The sequence below is a fragment of the Cloeon dipterum genome, chromosome 4, assembly GCF_949628265.1.
Source record: "Cloeon dipterum chromosome 4, ieCloDipt1.1, whole genome shotgun sequence".
Lineage (NCBI taxonomy): Eukaryota > Metazoa > Arthropoda > Insecta > Ephemeroptera > Baetidae > Cloeon > Cloeon dipterum.
In genome coordinates, this window is record NC_088789.1 from 9,605,561 (window position 1) to 9,627,183 (window position 21,623).

The 21,623-nt window shown below is 36.4% G+C and overlaps 4 protein-coding genes and 2 long non-coding RNA genes across 6 annotated transcripts in view; 5 read left to right on the top strand and 1 right to left on the bottom strand.

Moving 5' to 3' along the window:
• kst (spectrin beta chain, non-erythrocytic 5 kst) overlaps window positions 1-5,408 on the bottom strand; it is a 36,195-nt gene extending 30,787 nt beyond the window's left edge. Inside the window, exon 1 of the mRNA XM_065489492.1 lies at window positions 5,229-5,408. The gene's annotated coding sequence lies outside the window, so the exon portion shown is untranslated. The remainder of the gene's footprint in view (window positions 1-5,228) is intronic.
• Window positions 5,409-5,779: 371 nt separating this feature from the next.
• On the top strand, window positions 5,780-9,300 carry LOC135943527 (activator of 90 kDa heat shock protein ATPase homolog 1). The gene is made up of 10 exons (XM_065490096.1): window positions 5,780-5,925; window positions 6,551-6,681; window positions 6,740-6,819; window positions 7,009-7,208; window positions 7,264-7,384; window positions 7,435-7,532; window positions 7,591-7,698; window positions 7,753-7,854; window positions 7,907-8,043; window positions 8,831-9,300. The coding sequence occupies exons 2-10, from the start codon at window positions 6,602-6,604 to the stop codon at window positions 8,925-8,927; spliced, it is 1,023 nt and encodes a 340-aa protein (XP_065346168.1). The 5' UTR covers window positions 5,780-5,925; window positions 6,551-6,601; the 3' UTR covers window positions 8,928-9,300.
• A 328-nt stretch (window positions 9,301-9,628) lies between these two features.
• LOC135943089 (uncharacterized) lies at window positions 9,629-12,610 on the top strand. The gene is made up of 6 exons (XM_065489497.1): window positions 9,629-9,823; window positions 10,546-10,591; window positions 11,533-11,895; window positions 11,960-12,094; window positions 12,148-12,234; window positions 12,295-12,610. Exons 1-6 carry the CDS (start codon window positions 9,761-9,763, stop codon window positions 12,453-12,455), a joined length of 855 nt encoding a protein of 284 aa, XP_065345569.1. The 5' UTR covers window positions 9,629-9,760; the 3' UTR covers window positions 12,456-12,610.
• A 1,374-nt stretch (window positions 12,611-13,984) lies between these two features.
• Window positions 13,985-16,414, top strand: LOC135943087 (serpin B4-like). Its single transcript, XM_065489494.1, has 7 exons — window positions 13,985-14,893; window positions 14,948-15,127; window positions 15,182-15,389; window positions 15,442-15,659; window positions 15,712-15,900; window positions 15,962-16,094; window positions 16,157-16,414. Exons 1-7 carry the CDS (start codon window positions 14,843-14,845, stop codon window positions 16,279-16,281), a joined length of 1,104 nt encoding a protein of 367 aa, XP_065345566.1. The 5' UTR covers window positions 13,985-14,842; the 3' UTR covers window positions 16,282-16,414.
• Window positions 16,415-18,879: 2,465 nt separating this feature from the next.
• Window positions 18,880-19,425, top strand: LOC135943091 (uncharacterized). The gene is made up of 3 exons (XR_010575166.1): window positions 18,880-18,978; window positions 19,055-19,224; window positions 19,284-19,425. It is a non-coding gene; the product is annotated as an uncharacterized LOC135943091 (long non-coding RNA).
• A 610-nt stretch (window positions 19,426-20,035) lies between these two features.
• LOC135943090 (uncharacterized) lies at window positions 20,036-21,086 on the top strand. Its single transcript, XR_010575165.1, has 4 exons — window positions 20,036-20,243; window positions 20,302-20,459; window positions 20,521-20,626; window positions 20,679-21,086. It is a non-coding gene; the product is annotated as an uncharacterized LOC135943090 (long non-coding RNA).
• Window positions 21,087-21,623: the final 537 nt, after the last annotated feature.

A 21,623-nucleotide genomic window follows, 5' to 3' on the forward strand; every position in this document is an offset into this window, starting at 1 on the left:
CACGGCCTCTAACGAAAATATAAACCGAAGCTGCCAACTCAAGTGGGGGTGTGTTTTCAAGAAACAAGGCAGCACGTGTGTTGTCTGCTCAAAGCAGTCGAGAGCAGTGCGTGTGTGAGAAGTGCAGTTCATTTTTTACTGTGATTCAAGGGGGATTATTTTTAGCGTTTGCTAATTTCATGCTGAATAAACGCATTATCGCGAAGGCCTAGGAATTCGCTAGGAAGGGGCGCGTCGGGCGGGGCTCTGTTTTGATAATGGATTAATGAGAGCATGGCGAAAACTGACGTCGATCGTTGATAAAATGCATGTTCGAAAAGGATATAATAGCATTCAAATTTAATTAGTGGAACGACAGTGCCTTGTGCATGGCTCTGTGGTGATTCTCACCACTTCTCTAGACATTTTCAGACGTTTCTCAAATAAGTTCCAGAATATTCGATTCAGATTAACTCTTTCCAAATCAAATATTATTCTAATTAAGAAAAAATAATACATTACCTTCCAACAAAATTAATGTAAAATAATTTGTTATAAATTATAATAATAAAGATAGACTCAATTTCATTCCAAACAATTGTGCAGAGCAATAAATATCATTAAAATAAATTCCAAAAGTCATGACATGAAGTACAAACACTGCGGATTTCAAGACCTCTTCTTGTTGATTTTGTATTCAAAATTAAGTAAGTATAATAACTTGAGGTCCTCGTCTCTCATTCAACCGACACCTACTCCTAGAGCTCCATGAGGTTGTAAAATATGCAAATTTCGGCAAAAATATGATTTTACGCGAAGGCGTATCTATAATTATTGCGCTTTATTGTTTCATACAAATTAAATTTTCTGCGGAGTATTGCTGTCATAAAATTGCGTGAAGGTGTTTGCGGCGAATTCTAGTATAAGATAACAGATATTAATAACGCCAGAATTTTTAAACATTATTCAATTTTTGTTTAAACTCATCCAACACACGGTACCTCAAGTAAAACGAAAGGTTCTCTAAAGGAACTGCCAAATCAATCAAGTCACAGAACGGTAAAAAGATAGCGAAAATTCAGCCATAATGTATCAATCACGTCATCTCCATTTTGATTCTCTTGAAACGCGAATCCTGTTCTTGAATAAGGAACCACATTATTCCCTCAGCCGACAAATAAATCCCCTTGCCGTAAAGCGCCAAAGCTTGTTTTACAGTAGACATTCGGGGAATTCGAACACTTTTGGTACACTGATATTCTGTGGTCCTCGTCATAAAAGCCAAGCATCGCGAGTTGAATATCCTGCGAGCGCCTTTCTCTCTCAACAGCCGCGTCGCTCTTTCTGTGATAGTTTATGACTTTTTATTATTAAAAGACAAGAGGACTTTGTTTGTTTTAAAGACAGCGGAATCTTTTCTAAAAATATCACATAAAGCAGAGCGCTGTTTGCTTTTCTTGAGACAACGTTGGCTTAAACAAATTACTTCCACCATTAAATCACTCAGCATGTCATAAAAGCAGGAAAAAAAGAAAACTCATATGGAAACTCCAGCAAATTTAAGGTGTCAGAACTAGATGTGTAAGTGTAAAATGTGTCTATGATTGTGGTACTATGTGACCTTGACTTAAGCATTCCAATTAAAGTTGAAGTCTACGAGCTGGTATATTATGATTGGAAAATGACGTTACCAATTTAAACCAGCAGCTTAAGTAGCACTACTACCTTAAAAGCAAGAAAAATTTTGAGATTGAAGTAAGCTTTTCCGAAAAAAGCCGATAAAGGCAGCAAACGGTAGTCCACGACTCTAATGTGTCGCACAACTTACAGAGGAAAATTATGAGTGTTCATAGAGTTAAATTAAAATAGTCCAGGAACCGAATTGATAGGCGAGGTGCTCGTATGCTATAAGTTGCCATGGTGCGGCGTGCTGTGATGATGGAAATTCCTCACGAGATGCGGAGCGGCGCGCAGCCTCCACAAGGCAGCCGGCCGGCCGCCCCACCGACCGCCGGCAGAGTGAGCCACGCTGCTTTTTGATAAAATAGCCTGCGGCAAGTTACAGGGTCAGTTACTGCCGTGCCGCTCGGTCCACTGTTTTAAGGATCAGAGGAGTCGGATGCTGGATAGAGGATCTGAACGAGGGCCCCAACCCGGCTCAAGGTTACGAGCAAGCGTTTCACTCACGAGATTGGCGCCAAATTTCGATACACTTTGCCGCGTGCATCGCACACGAGCAATTCTTTGGATTCTGTTTGCTTGGTCGCAAGCTGACTAAACAACCACAAAATCAGTGCGATTTTTTTATGTGAGATGAGTCAATTATAGAATTCGAAACAAATAACTCAAGAAGCTGGGCCGTCATATATTTACTGATAACATTGTTTTAACTCGATTCAATAGTTTATAAAAAAATATTTGAACTCAAGATTAAGTTATCCTTGCGTAATATCTGAATATTTAACGCTATATACATATTTTATATTAGCGTATAAGACCAAATTAACTAAAAAAAATGTAACCCTACGCAATGGAGCTACACTATTTGTGGCGCAATTTTTTCCACAGTTCATACTCAAGAGAAACCAACAGCCAACCGTCTTAGTAGAACTGGAAAGGTTTCAGTACATACTCACCGAGCACGGATAATACCTTCACAACGAGACGCGTGGACATACAACCATTCATGCTTCACGAAACTTCCTTAATTGCAATTCAATTAAGGCAGCACAACAGTCAACGGTGGAGAAAAATGAAACAATGCAGCACTGCAGTAGTCTCTCAATGTGGGTTGTAAGAAATTAAGAGCCAACAATTTAAGAATGCATGACAACAATAACTAAATTTCAGATGTGAAGAGAGTGAATCTAAATATTCAAGAAGATTTTTAAGTGGATACGGATTCATCCCCTGCTAAAGGTATCGCGCAGAGCGAATGACTTAAATATGAATTGTACCGTGTTTTTAAAACAATACCTTTATTAATAAAGTTAATTTTTACTTTCTCTTTTTGACATTTGTGTTTTGAAATCATAATTCCTCATCAAGTCACATTATTTTAATTTTAGTAAACATTGCTTTTTGGCAGAATTATTTTGTGTCTAAGTTTTAAAAACCTGCAATATACATACATGCAAGCAAACCTAAAGGAGAGTAAAAGTGTTCAACTAATGCGAAAGTTTTTTAGAATTAGAAATTTCTTGCATCTTGTAGCAATGCAATGAGCGCACTTGCAGCTTTGTAATTGAAATTTTTTTAATAAAACTTTCTAGTTGTACTACTTCTTATCTAGCCTTGAAATGTAAAAATATTATTTATGAAGTGAAAAAACCTTGGAAAGTTAAGTGCAGGAGATGAGTTGCGAGGAAAGTTCGGCCATTAAAATCACCGTTGCCGCCCGCCTTTCGATTATAGTCTCATAATTAGCACAATAAAAATTCGGCATCTCTTGACAATTACGGATCCAATTAAGATGGCTTTTCCGACAGAACAGCGGCAATAAAGGATGATATGAAGTGGTCGGAACGGAATTAATTAAAACCGGCGCTTCGACCGCACACGCAATTTTCCGGGACTGGAATTCTTCTCTGCCCCGGTGCTAGCTGGCTGGGTACGTCGTTATGATTATTATTGTGATTACGCCTGCTGCATAATTTGATTTGCGCGCACAACAATCTGCTGTAACGGACGGCAGACGGTGAAAAATTAGCGTAAAAATGGAATTGTAATGCTCACAGGCGGCAGTCAAGAACAACGAACTCAGATTCGGTCGCTTTTTGTCTTGCAACGTCAGATTTCCCTCGACGAACGTTTCCTACGATGCATTACACTGATGTTCAGACATTATTGCAGTTCACAGAACTGATGATTTTGGCAGTTCGATGAGTTTGAAAGAAAGCAGCTCAAAATTTTAAAAAAGCAGTTTAGTTGTGTCACAGTCGTGTTTTTATTGAAACAAATACCACCTAAAATGCTGTTTTGCAAATTGATGCATAGAGCTGCCACGTCGATTGAATGCAAAATTTGCAATATGTTTCATATTAAATACAAATTTTGTATTGATTGTGCTATTTGAAAGCGTTACATGGCCATAATTGAAGTTGGAAAATATTGATGAATATAAAAAATGAGGCAATGAATATTGAAAATCGATTTATTTTCAGATTTTAAACTCAGAAATCTCGGCAAATTTGTTTTATAAATCAGGATGGGCAGCAGAGGGGATTACGCATAAATATTTTAGTATAAACATAAATATTAACTATGTTTGTATAGACAGGAAAACTTGATGAGTATATTAAACAATGAGTACGAGAAAAAAGTATTTTGTAGACTTTTAAATAATTGTGATTAATAATTGACCTGGTGCATTGCTTAATTGTATACAATGATATATCATCTACCAGCTTACGACTATTCTGTTAAAAGCAATAGGAAGTAAGTAGAAGAAACTATGAAACGTCCAAAGACAGAAAAAAACATGAATTTCTTCTGTGCATCAGCCTTTGAAGTTATTTAAAAATAAATTTGCGATAAAAAATTACAAAATTAATTAAATGTTTTGAAATGATTGAGTGAAACAAACAGTACACAACTACAATATTTCAAAATCAAATTTGCAAGTTAGAAAAGCTATTGCAGGCAGAATTATGCACTAAGTTTACTTTTTTAAACAACTATAAGTTTTCAAATTTTACAAGGGTTTTAAAAACAATTCTGTTCTCAATCTCGAAAATTTTCAGCTACACAGACTTAAATTTTAATGCCAGAATATGATAAGTTGGTGTACTTTTCATGACTATTTTTCATTCAAAGAGTTGATCTTCAAATTCTAAGTGAATGAAATTCCTCGATTTGCACCAGTTAAAGTCGCTTCATGCAAATTAAATCACAGCGACGAAATCGTGGAATTAGCATAATTTTAACATAAATCAAAGCTGAGCGTGAGAAAAAAGACTGTTATGTTTTGATCCAACGGTCAGATTACAACCCTGCTGTTTGCCGCGAACCGCCCTGCCCTCGACGGAGCAACCTGACAGGTGGGGACCAAGTGCGGGTCACACGTAGAGACCCGCTCGGGGCCGCTGGCCGGCCCCTGGGGGCCCGTCGACGGCCACGAACTCACTTTAGTTTGCGTGTTATTCAATTAGCCAGCGTCGTAATTGGATTAAAGGCGGCGAATGCCAGCCATACACACCCCTTAGGGGCATCGCCGCGTAAAAGGGGTGAAACTGAAGGACAACACTCACCGACAAGGTGGCCATGCTTTTGGTACGTCTACCGGAGACGAAGCCGATCGGCTGATTCACTTGACTTGTAATCCTAAGCGATGTTTTATTCTCGATCAAACTAACGATGAATCAAGCCACAAATATATTATCCACATCACCGTTCGCTCTGTCCAAGAAAGAAGCAACAAGTGTGCGGTGTGCCGCCAGAAGAGACATCTCGTGTCAAAAATCTTAACCGGATTTGGGCGGAGCCGCACCTTGTCTTTGTTTCCTTTACCTGTCCGTTAGAGGCGCTACAGTTCTTGCCTTATTTGAAAAATTTATTTTCCTGCAGACAGATGGTGCGAAGTTCATGTTCTGATTTTTTAACCGGTTGTTAAGAGAAAACCCTAGGCTGAAAATAATCTATTGGGAAAGAATCAAGAACTAAAAATTTATAATCCTATTTAATTATTCCAAATGTACACGTCAAGTAAATTCTGCGACTAATTTTCTTTTATTTTGATGCATGTTTAATGGTTATTATCACCGCCTACCGGTTTTAAATTATTTGCTGATCCCTGACAAACGAACAACGGCATGCGCTGCTGGTTGCGGCTTAACATGCTCCTTTATTCGCTTGAGCCTTAACAACATCCAGAAAATTCGGGAAACTTCTTAGAAACTAGCGATTTCCTCTGCTCTCTGAGATCACTCAGTCATCGTAAGTCGCGTGGTAAGTTCATTGGCGATTGTATTTTTCGCATCAATTAGCCGTGAGAAATTGCACACACTTTTTTGGATCATTTAAAAACTTCATATGACCAGGGAGAGTACTTTCATAGGGTCAAAATAATGTAGATAGACACGGATGGAACATGGATGGAACTCGTGTACTATTGTGCTTGTTTACGTTCATACATAAACTTTCTAATGTGTGTAGATTTTTTTAAATCCGTTTTGAAATTTGCAGCATGAAATCTTATTCTATTTATTTTTTTATAAAAATATAAAATTTGATTTCATTCAAAATACTGCGGTCTTAAAAAATGAAATCGTCGAAATTTTTGCATCTTTTTAATGTATGATATGTATGTAGATTAATGTAAAATTGTCCTGGTCCCGGTCAAATCGCGCAACTCTCAACAACCAAACGCGATTTTCCTTGTTGCATTAAAAGGGCAACAATCAATTCGAAATCGAGAGTGAAAATTTGGGTGTTTGTTGAAAGTTGCGCAATTTTACTGGGACCAGGACGAAATATTGAAAATATATTATATGCAATAAGCATTAGATTCACAATTTTACCTTGAGGAAATTTACCTGTACAACTTACTATACTGGAAAATTGATTTTATTAGGTTGACCTTTGTGCCTGTTCCTTCCCACATAGCTGAAAAGTTTTGCCCAACATGGCCAAGTGGGGCGAAGGCGATCCACGGTGGATTGTTGAGGAAAGACCAGACGCTACCAATGTTAACAACTGGCACTGGTAAGCATTGATTTTGATAAGCCTAGCCTGGCCGTTTCATCAATTTGTTATTCAATAGGTCTGAGAAAAATGCCAACCGTTGGTCTCAGAGCAAACTGCAGGACTTGCTCAACGGCTTGACTGTTGAGGGAGAAAAGGGTTAGTATCAAATTAGTATGGGGGGCTCACACTTTCCGCTCACTCACACTTCTCGCTCTGATGGGAAGATTCAATGTTAATCCCTATCCTAGCGAGAAGTGTGAGTTGGGCGAAAATGGTGAGTCTGCCATACATCATTTCAAGTAATATTATTTGTTCGCATTATTAATTTCATCAATCATCAAACAGGCACAGCCAAAATCAAAGAAGTGAACAAGTGTGAAGGGGAAGCTGTTGTCAACAATAGAAAGGGGAAACTCATATTTTTCTACGACTGGCAGCTGGAATTAAAATGGGAAGGCCAATGTGACAAAGATTCAAAACTCAAATGCAAAGGAAAGATTACTATCCCAAACCTGAGCGAGGAGAACGGAATTGAAGATATTGATGTATTTTCAGTTCAGCCTTTTCTTTCTTTCCTTTTAATTGACCTTCATTTTATAGGTCGAGCCAACTGTGGAGGAAAGCACAGACTTTGCATACAACATGAAACAACTTATGTTCAATGAGGGCAAAAAGCTCATACGAGAAAAGATAACTGAATACATCAGTGCCCTGAAAGAAGGTATATACTCATTTATTTCTAGTTGAAAATTTCTCACGTGTTTTATTTAGAATATTCAAAAGGTCTGATCTTACCGAAGAAAGATGAAAATGAAGTCAAAGTTGTAAAACCTGCAGCGGCGCCTGTGAAGCTCACTACTCGCAATCAGGTACTAAATGTGGATCATAGGTCACAAATAAATTTGCTTCATTGTGGCGTATTTGTAGCTTGCTGGTGCTGTGAAGAACATGAACATAGACACATCTTCATTCGAGTCTCGCCAAAGTCTATTCTGTCCAATCAATGAAGCTTACAAATGCTTCACCGATCAAAGAGTAAGCTGTGTTTCTCTAATTTGGTGAACATTGTAACCTCAGATTTTCCCCTAGATGCTAGAAGCTTTCACAAGAGGACCTGTGAAGCTTGAGGCAGCTCCCAAGGGTAAATTTGAACTCTTTGGTGGCAACATATTTGGGGAGTTTATCGAATTGGTGAGCTTATAATCTAATGATTTGTTTTCAAACGGTTAACTTGTTTTACTAGGAGGAAAACATTAAAGTGAAGCAATATTGGCAAAATAAGGCTTGGCCAAGTGGAGCTAGATCAATTGTAGAGCTGACATTTGACGAGGAGCCTGAGGGCACCACTATCATCCTCAAGCACAGTGGCATTCCAAGCAGGTAACTGGCCCTATTTCTTATAAGGGAATTTATAAATACATTTAGTGTTCATTCATTTAGATTTTTAGTATGTAGACTCCCTTTTGACAAACAAATAAATTGATGGGTCATTTTTTTACTTTGCCAAATTTAATACTAGGCGATTTAATCACAGAGGTGACTTCGAGCGTCTCTAACATTAAATTTTTTAATAACTATTAATATTTTACACATATTCTTAAAGCTGATAAAATTTGTAAGGTTTTTCACAATTCATTATATTGGAATTTGAAAATATATTAAAATAAATCCAATGTTGATTTTTAATTTAGTAATTATTTATACATATTTCCAAACTTGGATTTAGTGCCAAAATATTGTTTCTTAACTGTTAAATAGTTGTTACAATTGCTTTTAAAATTTAATTCTTGTAGAGCATCTATATAATAATAATTGGTCCAATGAATACAAAATCAAATTCAGGATATTGTCAGAAAAATTAAATATCGACTGATTCGTCTCATCAAGGATAGTCAGCGTCAGCATACCAAATAATATTCTGACTGGATAACATTATTTTCCACTGTTATAAATTGAAAAGGGGAGTCCCTACAAAGCGCCATACTAATTTTCAGCTTTGTTACTCTGAAATGATGCAAGATTGAAAATTATTATTACTATAATTGGTTATTTTCTTCTATTTTTTTGTAAGTCTACATTTTTGAGGCATAAAATTGCATGTTAAAGTGGAACGTACCAAGGGTTCCCTTATTAGTTAACTATTATCTAAATTCCTTGTTCCTTGCAGTGAGCTAGAAGCAACGAAGCAGGGATGGGATCAATACTACTGGAACCCCATCAAGGTCACATTCGGATTTGGTTCTTTCCTAACAGACGTTCTGTGATTTTGCAGGAATCCAGAAAAAGAAAAGTGAATTAATTGAAATTCAATTCATCAAGTATTTATTCTCCAGCTGCATCATAATATGTTTGCTATGCAGATTTTGTACAATTACCAACTTGTAGAAAAGCACAGTTTATTTGCATGTGAAATGTCATTGTTTCTAAAAGTTGAGAAGGACAACAAAAAATGTACTTTTGGCAAAATGGTTACACACACTTGACCTGGAAATTTTTGTTTCGGTGCAATTTAAGTCTCAATGAAATGTTGGAGTCTTTTTCGATACTAATTAATTGTTTCAAAAGCCGTGTATTTCTATTGTCATTTTGTTCCATTATTGAACCAATAAATTAAGAGTTTAAGACTAAAAAATTAAACTGTCTAGTCATTGATAATTGTGCTTTAAATGTTCCTTAAGCTAATTTTGCGACTGCGACCCGGCTGGCTAAATAAATCTGTTAAAATTAACAAACGTATTAATTGATTTTAGAAACGTCCAGAAACAAAAAGCAGCATAATCTCGTAACTTCATTAATAAAAAAATCATCTTCCGTTCGCCCTTTATGTTCCTGGGGTGTATCGTTCATCGATTTTTCGTTTCAAATTCATGATGGCAAAGAGAGCTTTAGTAATATTTTAGTGAACAGCAAGGAAAGTCACGTGCAGCGGAAATGGCTTTGCGAGTAGCACAGTTTGTAGTGAGGAGAGACGCAGCAGGTAGACCCTGCCTCACAGTTTTGCTTTTCCGGTGAACTTTCCGCCATTGCGCTTCTGTCACTATTTAACACTTGATACTTTTTGAAAAATTTGGAAATATTGCCTTTATGGTACATCAAAATGGATTTACCATGCAAACGTTTTGCAAAGTTAATATCTGTTTCAACGTTCATAGTCGTTTGTGTAAGTATAAAATTAAACATGCATTTAGTAGATACTTTTCTAGCTGTTTTGTCACCGGGAGCTGAACTAATATTTGTAGCTCAAATTTCACAAACTTGATCATAAAGTTTACGAGGGTAGGACATATCACATAATTATTATTTTAAATTCTCGAATAAATTAGGTCTCTCTGTTAATAGAATAATTATTAAAAGGAAATTTATGCCAAATATACAAAATTGGTCTGGGTAAAAGGTTGTCAGATATAGTTCATTGCTTAACCAAAAATCAAAACGTACTAATTGGGTATTTAATATCTAAATTTTTAATTCAATGATAAAATCTATTCTCAAAAATGTTTCATTTTATTCAATTTTATCCTCCTTTTCTGGTGCCAAAAGTCTGCCTTTTCCATGCTAGTGAGCATGATTGAAAATAAAATTTTAAACTGCAAGTTGTCGATGAAGGGTATTATTTCACACTGTAGAAAATTTATTCGCATATTTATCTCCCCAAATATTTCAAATCTCTTTGATGCGCACTTACAGAAACAAATTACCCAATTACGATTTTATTCATATATCACTTTTATGATCAAAGTTAGGCACATTATATTAGATTTTACGGATTTTACAATATTATTATTATTATCTTCAGTCAGCAGGGCACCAGTGTAGTGTTGTTTGAGCGTTGATGCGTATGTTGAAGGCATCGCTTTTATATGAGCCCATTTGTTGAAACAGGTGGCCATGTTTGCGGCATCACACGCGTCGGTCCTTGAATATCGAGGTAAGTAGGCAGATGAAGCATCCTGTGCACAGCAGTTGAATGAGATGTGCATTTGATTTAACTTCAAGCGCTGTACTTGATTAATTTTATATATGTTAAAAATATGTGAAAAAAGCTCTAAACACGTTTAACAATTTAAAACTGATTTAAATCGCGATAATTTTTCATCTAAGTATGAGGATATGATAAAAATTTAAAATAAAGCAGATGGCAGACAATTAAAACAACAGAGTCGTCGATGTAGAGCATACGAAAACGTGGCACAAAATGTTTCCCTCAAATTACACTCCTCGTAGCCACCCAACCCGTATACCACGTGCGTATTTCTCTTAATGTTTTTCTTATGAAAAATTCATTATTACCTTAGAATTTTAATTTAATATGAATGGATATTGCAAATTACCTGCATGGATAAAACTATTCAAAATTTTACATTGGAAATGGTCAATTATTACAATTCTCTCCACATTTTTCATGGGTGTTGCGTATATTGAGTAATTGAGTATAATTGACCCGTAGAATTATAATAATTTTCATTGCCTAAGTAAGTTCATATGTTGTTGATAATTGTCGACCTGTTGATAAAGTATTAATTTTAATGGGAGCATTCTCGATTGTTTGAAAGTTTTAATAAAAATAGCAGGAGCCGCTAGTTGATTTTATTTCTTAATAACTGTTGTTGTTTCCAACTTGACTTTTGCTCATGTACGCTTGCTTTTAAAATTGTGTTCCTATTCTTTTCTATGCCTATTTAGCTGTAAATTGAGAATTGGATACGATAGAGTTTATGCAACCAGTATGACGATTTGTTAAAGCGTGTTGCGTACACATAATTTTCGCAGGCGTACACATGGTGATGTATAGACGGAGTAGTGTGCTTTAGAGTTTCTAATTGAAAAGGAATGTTTATTCAGATTTTCTATTTATGCTATTCATTTTAGATACAAACTTTCATTTCAATCGGGAAAAACGCCAAGCTGATACAACTGAGGAATATGAAAGTGACCAATATCAAGAAGAAACAGGAGATGAAGTTGAGTATGAAAAATCTGAGGGGGATGAAACTGAAGATTTAAATGAGGAAGAGAACTATGAAGGATATGATGATGAAGACAATGAAGTCGGAAACCCGGAATCTTGGATCAAGATATTGAACATTACCATGTTCTGCGATAGTGAAAACGAAAATTCCGAGCCAGCTATGCAAACTGCTGGCCAAAATCCAATATATTTTGGATTTTTGCCTTCATGTGACGATTTTGTTCGACCAAATCAAGACAGGTTATTTATCCCGTTCAAAAATGGTTTGTTAATTATTTTTATTGGCTAAAATGGTTATAAGTAAGTTTAATTGTTCATTTGTAACAGGAAAGCAGAAGCTTCCGCCACCACCACCTAGCGCAAGTATTGATGCATGGTACGATTTCTTAAATCAACAAGGCAACATCGGAAGTGACTTGTCAAATATTCTGGATATGATCTACAGAATCCAATACAATGGAGGTAGTTGAAAGTCTCTTGGCGAAATTCACAACTATTATGCGCAAAAATTACAGCTTTTAACAAAAACCCCAACGCTTTTGCTGAAAACGGCGATAAAATAAGTCAACTACGATCAGTGCTGAGCTTTGCTTTACTTGACTGTATAATAATTGCAAGAATCAACTAACAGAACGCTTAACATTGACATCATACAATTTTAGCTCATTTCTCAACAACAACAGAAACGCCCAGTACATACACTACTCCTGCTTCGAACGGCAATGAAGGAGCATGGGGTGTTCCTGATTATGAGCCGACGACAACTGTTGACTATAACGGCATATTTTTGAACAGACTCGCGTTAGATCTAGGTCTCTTGTGATCTGCTAAATAATTGAACACACATGAAAATTAGGATAAAAAGGTTTGCCGATATTTTAAAAATGATTTTTTGAGCAAATATATGTTTGGAAGATGATTCGATCAGAGGTAAAGAATAACTTGATAATTTGTGTATGCAAATAAAACATTTCTGAATTAACTAAGCAAGATGAAATATTAATCCATCTCTGTCCTGTTTTTGTTTTTAAAATTTTAATATTTGCGCGTCTTTTAATTTGAATGAAGGAGGCGAGGAAAAAATCCAGAGAATATCTCTATATGCGCAGATTCAGCATGAAATACCCTCAGGGTTGAAGTCTCCGTGCTTGGAACAAGCCAAATTAAATATGTATTTTTTGGAATTTTGAGGCTCAGTGCGGCGTGAGATTGCCATTGTAATTATTGATCGTTTTTTTATTTTTATTGCTACCATTTTTGCCTTTTTTGCTCTTATTTCTTTAAAATGTGTATTAATGTGACTTAAAAACTATAGAAAATTTTACATAGCGTTGAAAATTGGGAAATAGGATAGATTTACAGGGAGGGCTTGAGGAGTTTCCACTTTTTCACACAATTGGAAACGAGAACGAATGAGTGCAGAGGTCAGTGCGCGCTCTTGGTGGAATGAGCTGGCGCTTGCCGTCCGAATTCCACATCTCTAGGCCGATTATAACTTTCGCCATCGCGTACATCTACGCTTTGCCGTCCAAACTTTTACGGTAAAAAGTCATGTCAGTGCAGCAATGCTGCTGGTGGACGGGCATTATCTCTTTATTAGGCGCCTCAGAAATGTGCCGCCCATGCACATATCTCTCTTGTGTAAACTTTCGAAATTTGCTATGTTCGTCTTCATCAAAGGGTGCGTGGGGTTGAATAAAACATGAATGGATTTATCATAGGCTGATAAGCAAGTCGCTTCACTCGCAGAGTGCATCCGTTCAGGGCGCGGGCACGAACGAGAAAACTTTTGCCGCCTTGCCTCTCGCGATATCTGTGTGCTTGATCCACCGCAGGTCGCTGCTCACGTGCACATTGCGAATGCACTTGGTACTCGCTGTACTCGAAGATGGCACCGCCGACGGTGAATGATGTGTGCAGTAGTAGTCTTGGGTCAGGTCGAGGACGTGGCACTTCACTGCTTTTGCAAGAATTGTGTCCAGATTGCCTTGCAGGAGGTGCTCCCTGCACCGCATCGAGAGCAGCACGAATTTTCCTTCAGTGAGTGACGTTATCGGCGATTTAACCGGTCCCAGCAGGTCGGACACTATCACGTTGAAAAGCAGCAGACCCCCAGCAAAAGCTCCTCTGGACGACTCCAGAGCAATCATCGCGCATTTCGGACAAATGAGGACTGCATTAAACATTCGATGCCTAATTGAAGTTAATATTATGATCTCTTCTTATATGCTCCATGCACGGTAATTTCATTAGTGATTTTAATAAAGGATGAAAATTATTTAAGTTAAATGCGTCCTCTCTCTTCCCAGAGAAAGTGGATGCCATCGCCAGGATCAATAGGGGCGAGGAGATCGCCAATATCGCACATTGACTTCAAGGGCACGACAGTCTCTTCTTGATGGTTGAACCACCTGGAAGAAGAGCAACGCGGTGTGCTGAAACTGAAAAATCCAGCCAGGAGCACTCCAAAGGATGACCTGCGCCTCATTTGCTGTGCTCAACGCTAACCAAATCTAAAGCTGATGGAGGCGCTCCAAATACCCGTGCGGCGAGCAGACAGCTAGGAAGAAATTGAAAAAGGTTCATGCATGCGATTCAGAGTGTACACCTTCATACAGCACGTTTCAGAGCCCTTGTGGTTCATCCTAATTTTCAACACAAATGATTAGTTTGATAATTATTTGTATCGTTCATTACGTATATAAATATTATTTTAAATTGATAATGACAAACTTGGACTGAGGAATTATAAATATATCTAAAAAATAAAAAAAATAAGATGTTTTGCAATTCAAAATAGGTTAATAAAACACCACTCCAACGTAAAATTGTATTTTTCGGAAAATTCCTTGAAGAAAAGAAAGCTAATAATTATAGATATGAAAGATGTGGCATAATAAAGTTAATTCGAAAATTAAAAGTACAATCTCATGACACACGTTTGCATAGCACTCACTACTTAAATATAAAAACGGAACTTTTTGTGATTATCTTTTAACCTCAGTCCAAATTTCCGTTTCCTCACATCCTTTAAAACTAACGAAATAAATTTCCCTAAAAGGTTAAAAGAAATTAAATTTAACTTGAAATGCCCTTGGCATAAACCGAAATAAGAGTAAACAAAGTTGATTAAAATTTCTTGCGGTCGGGAGACAACCAGTTCTCTACTACTTAAAGGAACTTTCTAGCAGCTTGTACAATTGTGTAAAAATGGCCGATCTCGACACGACTGTCTTTGCTGCTAGCCAAAGCTTTTACCAGGTGAGAGTTAATGAAGAGTTCAAAAACAATTTTGTGAAATTCTGAGTTCCATAGGCGGTGGGAAAAATTGAAGGGAATGTTGTTTCATCACCCGTTAGCTGCCTTTTCGCATTGGGAATGCTGTTTGCTGGTTCTGAGACTCACACCCGTAAGAGCATGGCCAAAGCACTGCAGTTTCCCGAGAATTTGACCAAAACTGCAGCCAAGTTTGAAGCTGTTTCATTTGCCCTGCAGGTGAAAAAGTTATTTTTCCAGGCTCTCAGCTATTTTAATTTCCAAAATTAATAGGGATTGAATGGGGTTGAATTGTCGATTGCCAACAAGGCATTTGCAGCAGAGGACATCAGTATTTCACTTGATTACGTGACGCTCATTTCAAAGTCATTTTTGGCTTCCGCGGAAAACGCGGATTTCAAACATCCAGAGGTAGCCAGAGCGAAAATTAACGATTGGGTCAATGCCGAGACCAAAGGACTGATCAAGAAGTTGCTTGATGGTATGTTTCACAGTTTTAATTGCGCTAACTTTAATGAATTGTATTTGCACAGAGCCTCTTGAAATTAACACCCGGCTGGTTCTGCTGAACGCCATATATTTCAAAGGCCAGTGGGAATCGCAATTCAACCCAGAGAATACGAAAATGACTCAATATTTTTGGGGATACCGGGAAATCTATATGAAAGTGCCCATGATGCACAAAAAGGACTATTATCTGCACGCTGTTCTTCCTGATCTCGACGCCCAGGCCATCGCCATACCTTACAAGGTAAATAAAGTAGCGCGATTAGTCCAGTTATGATTCCGGACTCAATTTTCAGGGAGGGGATATGAACTTGCTTGTGATTTTGCCAAACAAAAATGATGGTTTGTATAAACTGACAGAGCAAATCGACCAGCTGTATGATCTGAAGTCTATAATGTCGAAAATGACCACTGCAGTGGTAGATGTGTTTTTACCAAAGTTCAAAATCGAATCAACCATCAAGCTTGAACCCTACCTTCGTGAGGTTAGAGTACAGTTTTATCTACATTTTATTATGATCGAGTAAAATTAAAATCTTATTGCAGATGGGTCTTGCCGATATATTTGAAGTGCCAGACTTTTCAGGCATTTCTGCTGAAAAATTGATTGTTAGCAAAGTGATTCAAAAGGCAGTGATTGAGGTGAATGAGGAGGGAACCGTTGCTGCTGCTTCAACTGGTGATTATTTTATTTTCGAATTTTTTTAAAAAAAAATAATTTTCTCTATTCCGAATGGATAGCTGCTGTCGCCATAAATAGAATGACAAGTAAACGGGTTTTCCGCTGCGACCATCCGTTCTTTTTTTTCCTGACCTACCGCGACAACTTTAGCCTGTTTGGAGGGAAATTCGATAGACCAGAATGATATCGTTGACGCTATTACAAGTTTCATCTCATCATCAGCATATACTAGTGGCATGATAAACTTTAATGTTTCTAACAATAATAGTAAAACCACTTTAATACAATAAAAATAATAAGTAGATCTCTCGAGAGAACTTGGTTTTTTACCATGAAACAATCAATTCTACTATACAGCAAAGATAATTTAAGACGTTGTTTAAGTTTTAAAAGATGCGTTCTGGAAACAATTATATTAATTATACAAATTTTACTCGTCGCCATTTCATAACGTACTAGTAATTTCCAAATATATTTTTTTAGACAATGACTTCATTTTTAAATTTCAATTATACATTTATAGCATTTCTTAATAAGACATTAAGCATAACTTGCGGCACAAAAATATCATCACCAAAGAAAAGTGCATAATAACCGTTTGTTCAGTCAGCTCGCTGACGAGTCGTTCTCATGCTTTAGTTGTGCGACACCCAGAACGCATTCGCCACTCCTAGCAGTCCATTTAATCTATGCTTGTCGAGTCCGAAATTTGTCAACCGCAATCCAGGTGTGTCGTCTTGCCCGCGACATCAAAGGTGCAGTCCTATTCTTTGAAGCCTTCTCGGTCAACGTTGCGTCGGTGTCGGTGTGCCGCCGCTGAACGAAACGCACACCGACCAACGCAAATATGATTTCAAACAATAATTATTCAATGAAAATAAATACCTCCCTTTAGAGCTCAAATATTAAAATTGATGGTTTGCTGTTTTATTTTTTTAATATTATAGTGTTCATTTGGAGTATAATTATTTCTAAGGATTGCATACAGAAACCAATTACAGACAGTTGTTGTTCAAGTAAAGCTATACAGCTTTCGGGAGATAAATCCTTTTTATTTTTACCTGAAAATAGGAATAAGCTTAAATTTTTCAAGGTTGCCGTTTTAATTTGTGAGAAAATTCAGCTCCTAAGCTCGCATCAAATTATCAGCACTGTTTCATTCTTAAAAATCATGATTTATATACCAGAAGGGAAATTTAGCTCACAATTCGCACATTTCATAAATCGTGAAAAAAGAGATCGAAAACAAGCGAAAAAATCATTGACAAACCGATTTAATTTTCGATGAAATTGGCACAATCTGAAATTTAACTGTTTGTCGGTCCTGATTTCATTATTTCACATCGTAGAGGTTAACTAGCTGTTCCACAAACAATAAACTCAAGGAACAACTTGCTAAAGCCAACAATGCAAAATATTCTTAATTATTTGCCTGATTACTGGTTCCCCCACATACTTGCGTTAACTAAATTTGTAATATTTCGCTGATGTGCAAACCAAATTGAACTCACTTCTGCTGCAGTGCTGCATTGCTAGAAGATGGCTGTGAGTGTATGCGGATGCGATAAGAGAAGAGCTTATCATACAGGAATAGCGACATCTATAGGTTGAGATTGATACAAACTTGTAAACGCCAGTATGTATGTGCGGAAACCGCTACAGTGAGAGTGGGCCAATAAGCATGTTAAGTTCTACTTTAACTTTCAATCTCTCTCAATCAATGATATTTTTTAAAGTGCATATTTATCTCGTCATTGTGACTTTTGATTACATTTTCTAAAACATAAACTTAACATGTTTTAAATATTCAACAAAGAGATTGTTATGAAAATTTTTAATGAAAATGGTTATTCTTAACCAACGATTCTATTGATAAAAAAATGCCAGAAGTAAATAAAAGTTACATATGTATTATAATATGTATAATATAGATTAATGCTTAGGAACCGATTATTTGCTTCTCAATTACCGATTATAATAATCGATACTTTATTTGCCAAATAGACTATTTTTGCACATCCAAAATGATCTAAATTTCATCTCTTTGCACAATTTATTAAATTTTGATTTCCCTACCGTAGAAGGAAGTAAAAAATTTACGCTTCAAACTAATAGTAAGGATTTTTTAAACAAAATATAACTCAAAAAATATTGAAAAGGGAATAATAGAATAAAGGTTCTCATCTTTAGAGCTCAAAAAGCTTTATGAAAATTTGACGAAACACCCAATTATACTGATAAAAAATTGAAACTCGTGCTTACTTTAAAATCAGAATGATCTGTTCGCTATAATTGCCCAAAAGTAGTTTCCATGCAATCAAATATAGGTTAGCACTCAAACCACAGGTCTCATTAATCATTTTCAATACTGAAACGACATCATAATTATTATGACGCGTATAAAGGAAGATTATTTTCGAATTACAACTCCTGTCAATCATATAAAAGCCGCTTTTAAAGATTGAGTTGACATGGATAGCAAAAATGTTCTAGTTCGCGCTTGTGTATGATACATGAAGGTTTTGGGTTCAAAACAGGACGGCATACTAATGACAATTCTGGTGGATGCATATTATGCTATTTGTGCAATTGCAGTCTTATTACTAGCTCAGGTATTATTTATAATTAAAATTTTTTGACCTTGTTTAGTATCTCAAACTGATCAGGCGGATGCAAGGGAGGTTTTCAAAATTAAGAGATTCGGAAATGTCCAAATGAAAAATGGTACGACTATACGCACAAATAATACTGTTTATAATTGCTCATATTGCTTATTCATCAAGGTTATTTTGGCGGAGGTACTACATTGCTGATCACGAAAATTAGGAGAACACACATCATAAAGTGCTGCGGGAAAAATACATGCTATTCAAAAACATTGGTATGAAATTATATTTTTATCAATAAAAATATCTTTTCCGTCCTCTCTTTTATTATAATTCATACTCTTTCCAAAGAATAAAACCCACCAAGCCAGGGGTACGCCTGTTACATATACACCAGTGAGTTCAACGAAGGAAACTGAAAAAGAAACGACATTATCTAACCTGGTGACAACAGACGGTCTGGAGCAATATGAAACGAGCTTTTTTGAGTTAACGGAGCAGTCCACATCTTCAATCCAAATGTCAGTAGTAGCCCTTTGTTCAAAACGAGTACTCTCAAATTTCTAAAATTAATAATTAGACCATCTACAAAAACCATGCTTACTGCAACAGCTCCTCCAACAGAAGCTTCAAGTAAATCTTCAATGAGTACTTCAGTGGCTTATTCTGTGACTCAGACAAATTTTGATCTGCTCACAATTTCGACAACTTCTGAAATTACCTCAAGCTCACCTACCTCAACAAATTTGACGATATCTATCATTGAAAAAGGGTCAACCTCAGATAAATTGACTCAGCAGCCTACAACAATCGATGAATTGCAATCATGGCCACCTACATCATTTCTTGAAACATTCTCTTCAACTAAGACATCAGAAACTTCCAAATCAATGACAACCGCTACACAGCCACCTTCTACGAATGTTAAGATGAGTTATTCCTCATCTACAAAAATGTTGGTACCTTTTTAAAAAAAAAACGAACTATCTTACACATTATAACCATTTTTACTAAATTAATTAATTACTTTAGATCATCTACAACAAACATGCTTACTGCAACAGCTTCTCCAACAGTTGCTTCAAGTAAAGCTGTAATGAGCAGTTCAGTGGCTTATTCTGCAACTTACTCATCAACAACAGCCATTTCAATGACAACCACTACTCACAATCAGCCACTTTCTACGACAGTTAAGTCAGTATAACAGCTTGTAATTTGGTTTCCTTTTCATCTACAAAATGCCAGTTTTAATCGACAACATCAAATACAATAAAATAAACATTTATAATTTTTGTAATTATTTAGATCATCTGACACAACCATGCTTGTTGCAACTGCTTCCCCATCAGTGGGTTCAAGTAAAACTTCAATGAGCAGTTCAGTGGCTTATTCTGCTACTTATTCCATAACAACGTCCACCACAATTAAAAGCACTGTGCAGCCGCTTTCTACGATAACACCCTCACCGTTTGCTGCCCCTTTCAAAGTGGGAAACTGCACTTTATCGAAGTGTCCTAAGGAATCTAACTGCACAATCAACGTATGATTATTATTTTCATCATTTGGTAGAGTGAGAAATAAAATAATTATTTTTTAAGCCGCAACTTGTCGCACCTAATGGCACATTTTATCCAGGTAAATTGATACACATCTTCAAAATACGAATTTAGATTGAATCGATTCTAATCCAGTGCCATCAAGCGTTGGTAGATACGCACAAGCATGCAAAACAACTTTATTCGTTAGCAGGTTCATGGTATACATAGTCAAAATAGTCTTTAAAATATTCTTATAACGTTTGCTGCTCGGAATTACAGTTGACAAATTTTGAAGCAAAGGATTATTGCTGCAGTTTGGGAATGGTATTAATGGCATTGCACGATATGACAAAAAAAGATTGCTTCCTCAATTATTACACCCAAGGTATACAAAATTTTGCAAGTGTTAGAATGTGTTGCTATTAATAAATTTTTAGCTAATTTCTCGCCTGTAGATTATTTCTTTGTGGATGGAGTAGATACGTCTTGTAGTGACAAGATAGGCTGGTGCCACGCGAAAATTCTTACTGATTGGAAAACAGCACCATGGTGTGCTCAGGAACCGAATTATTTCAACGGGACTGATAACTGCATTGGTCTGAAAGTAAACAGAAACTCACTGTGGCCTCCAGCTCTGGCCGCGTCTTGTATATTGGATGAAAATTGCTTCTATCAGAGATACTTCATTTGCGAAATTCCCTGAAAATTGCGTTGTGAGTGAATTTTCTGTTGTTTTTGGATTAAAATTGGTTTTTAAATTGTGAAAAATGTTTTTTGTGCAATACTTGAGTGATTATGCGTGAAATATGACACTTTAACCAATTGATTAATGTTTAAATTTGTTGAAATGCGTATGTAACAATGAATTTGTCTTTAGTTCAAATAAAAGATTCCCGTGAGTTTGGTTAACTAACGATAATTTCATATACTGAGTCTACGTACTTTATTAAATCAGGACGAGCGGAAAACATTAAAAGAACATTTTTAATTGAAAAATATTTTATCACTTCATGTTTTTGTTCTGTGCAGCAAGTGTTTAGACCCTTCTATTGACCTTATCTGCAAAATATAATCAACACAGCCGTAGATGATTTTGAACTAACGGTCGTTGAAAATTTTGACTGCATAGTTATTGTTACTGAGCAAAATAGAAAAGAGAACAAATTACGAATTCTATGAATGCTACCTTTCACTAAGATGGCAAAAAAACACTTTTCCACCAGATTCACAAGCCCTTACTTAATGTGGAGCGATTTCAAAGAGAAAATTTTTGCATCCGAATTATCAAAATTGCAAAAAGAAACAAATAGGTTTAGCGCCGCGCAAGAGTGAGGACTGGGGAGCGTTGACCACATGACAGAACTGAGAAGAGGTCAGGTTTG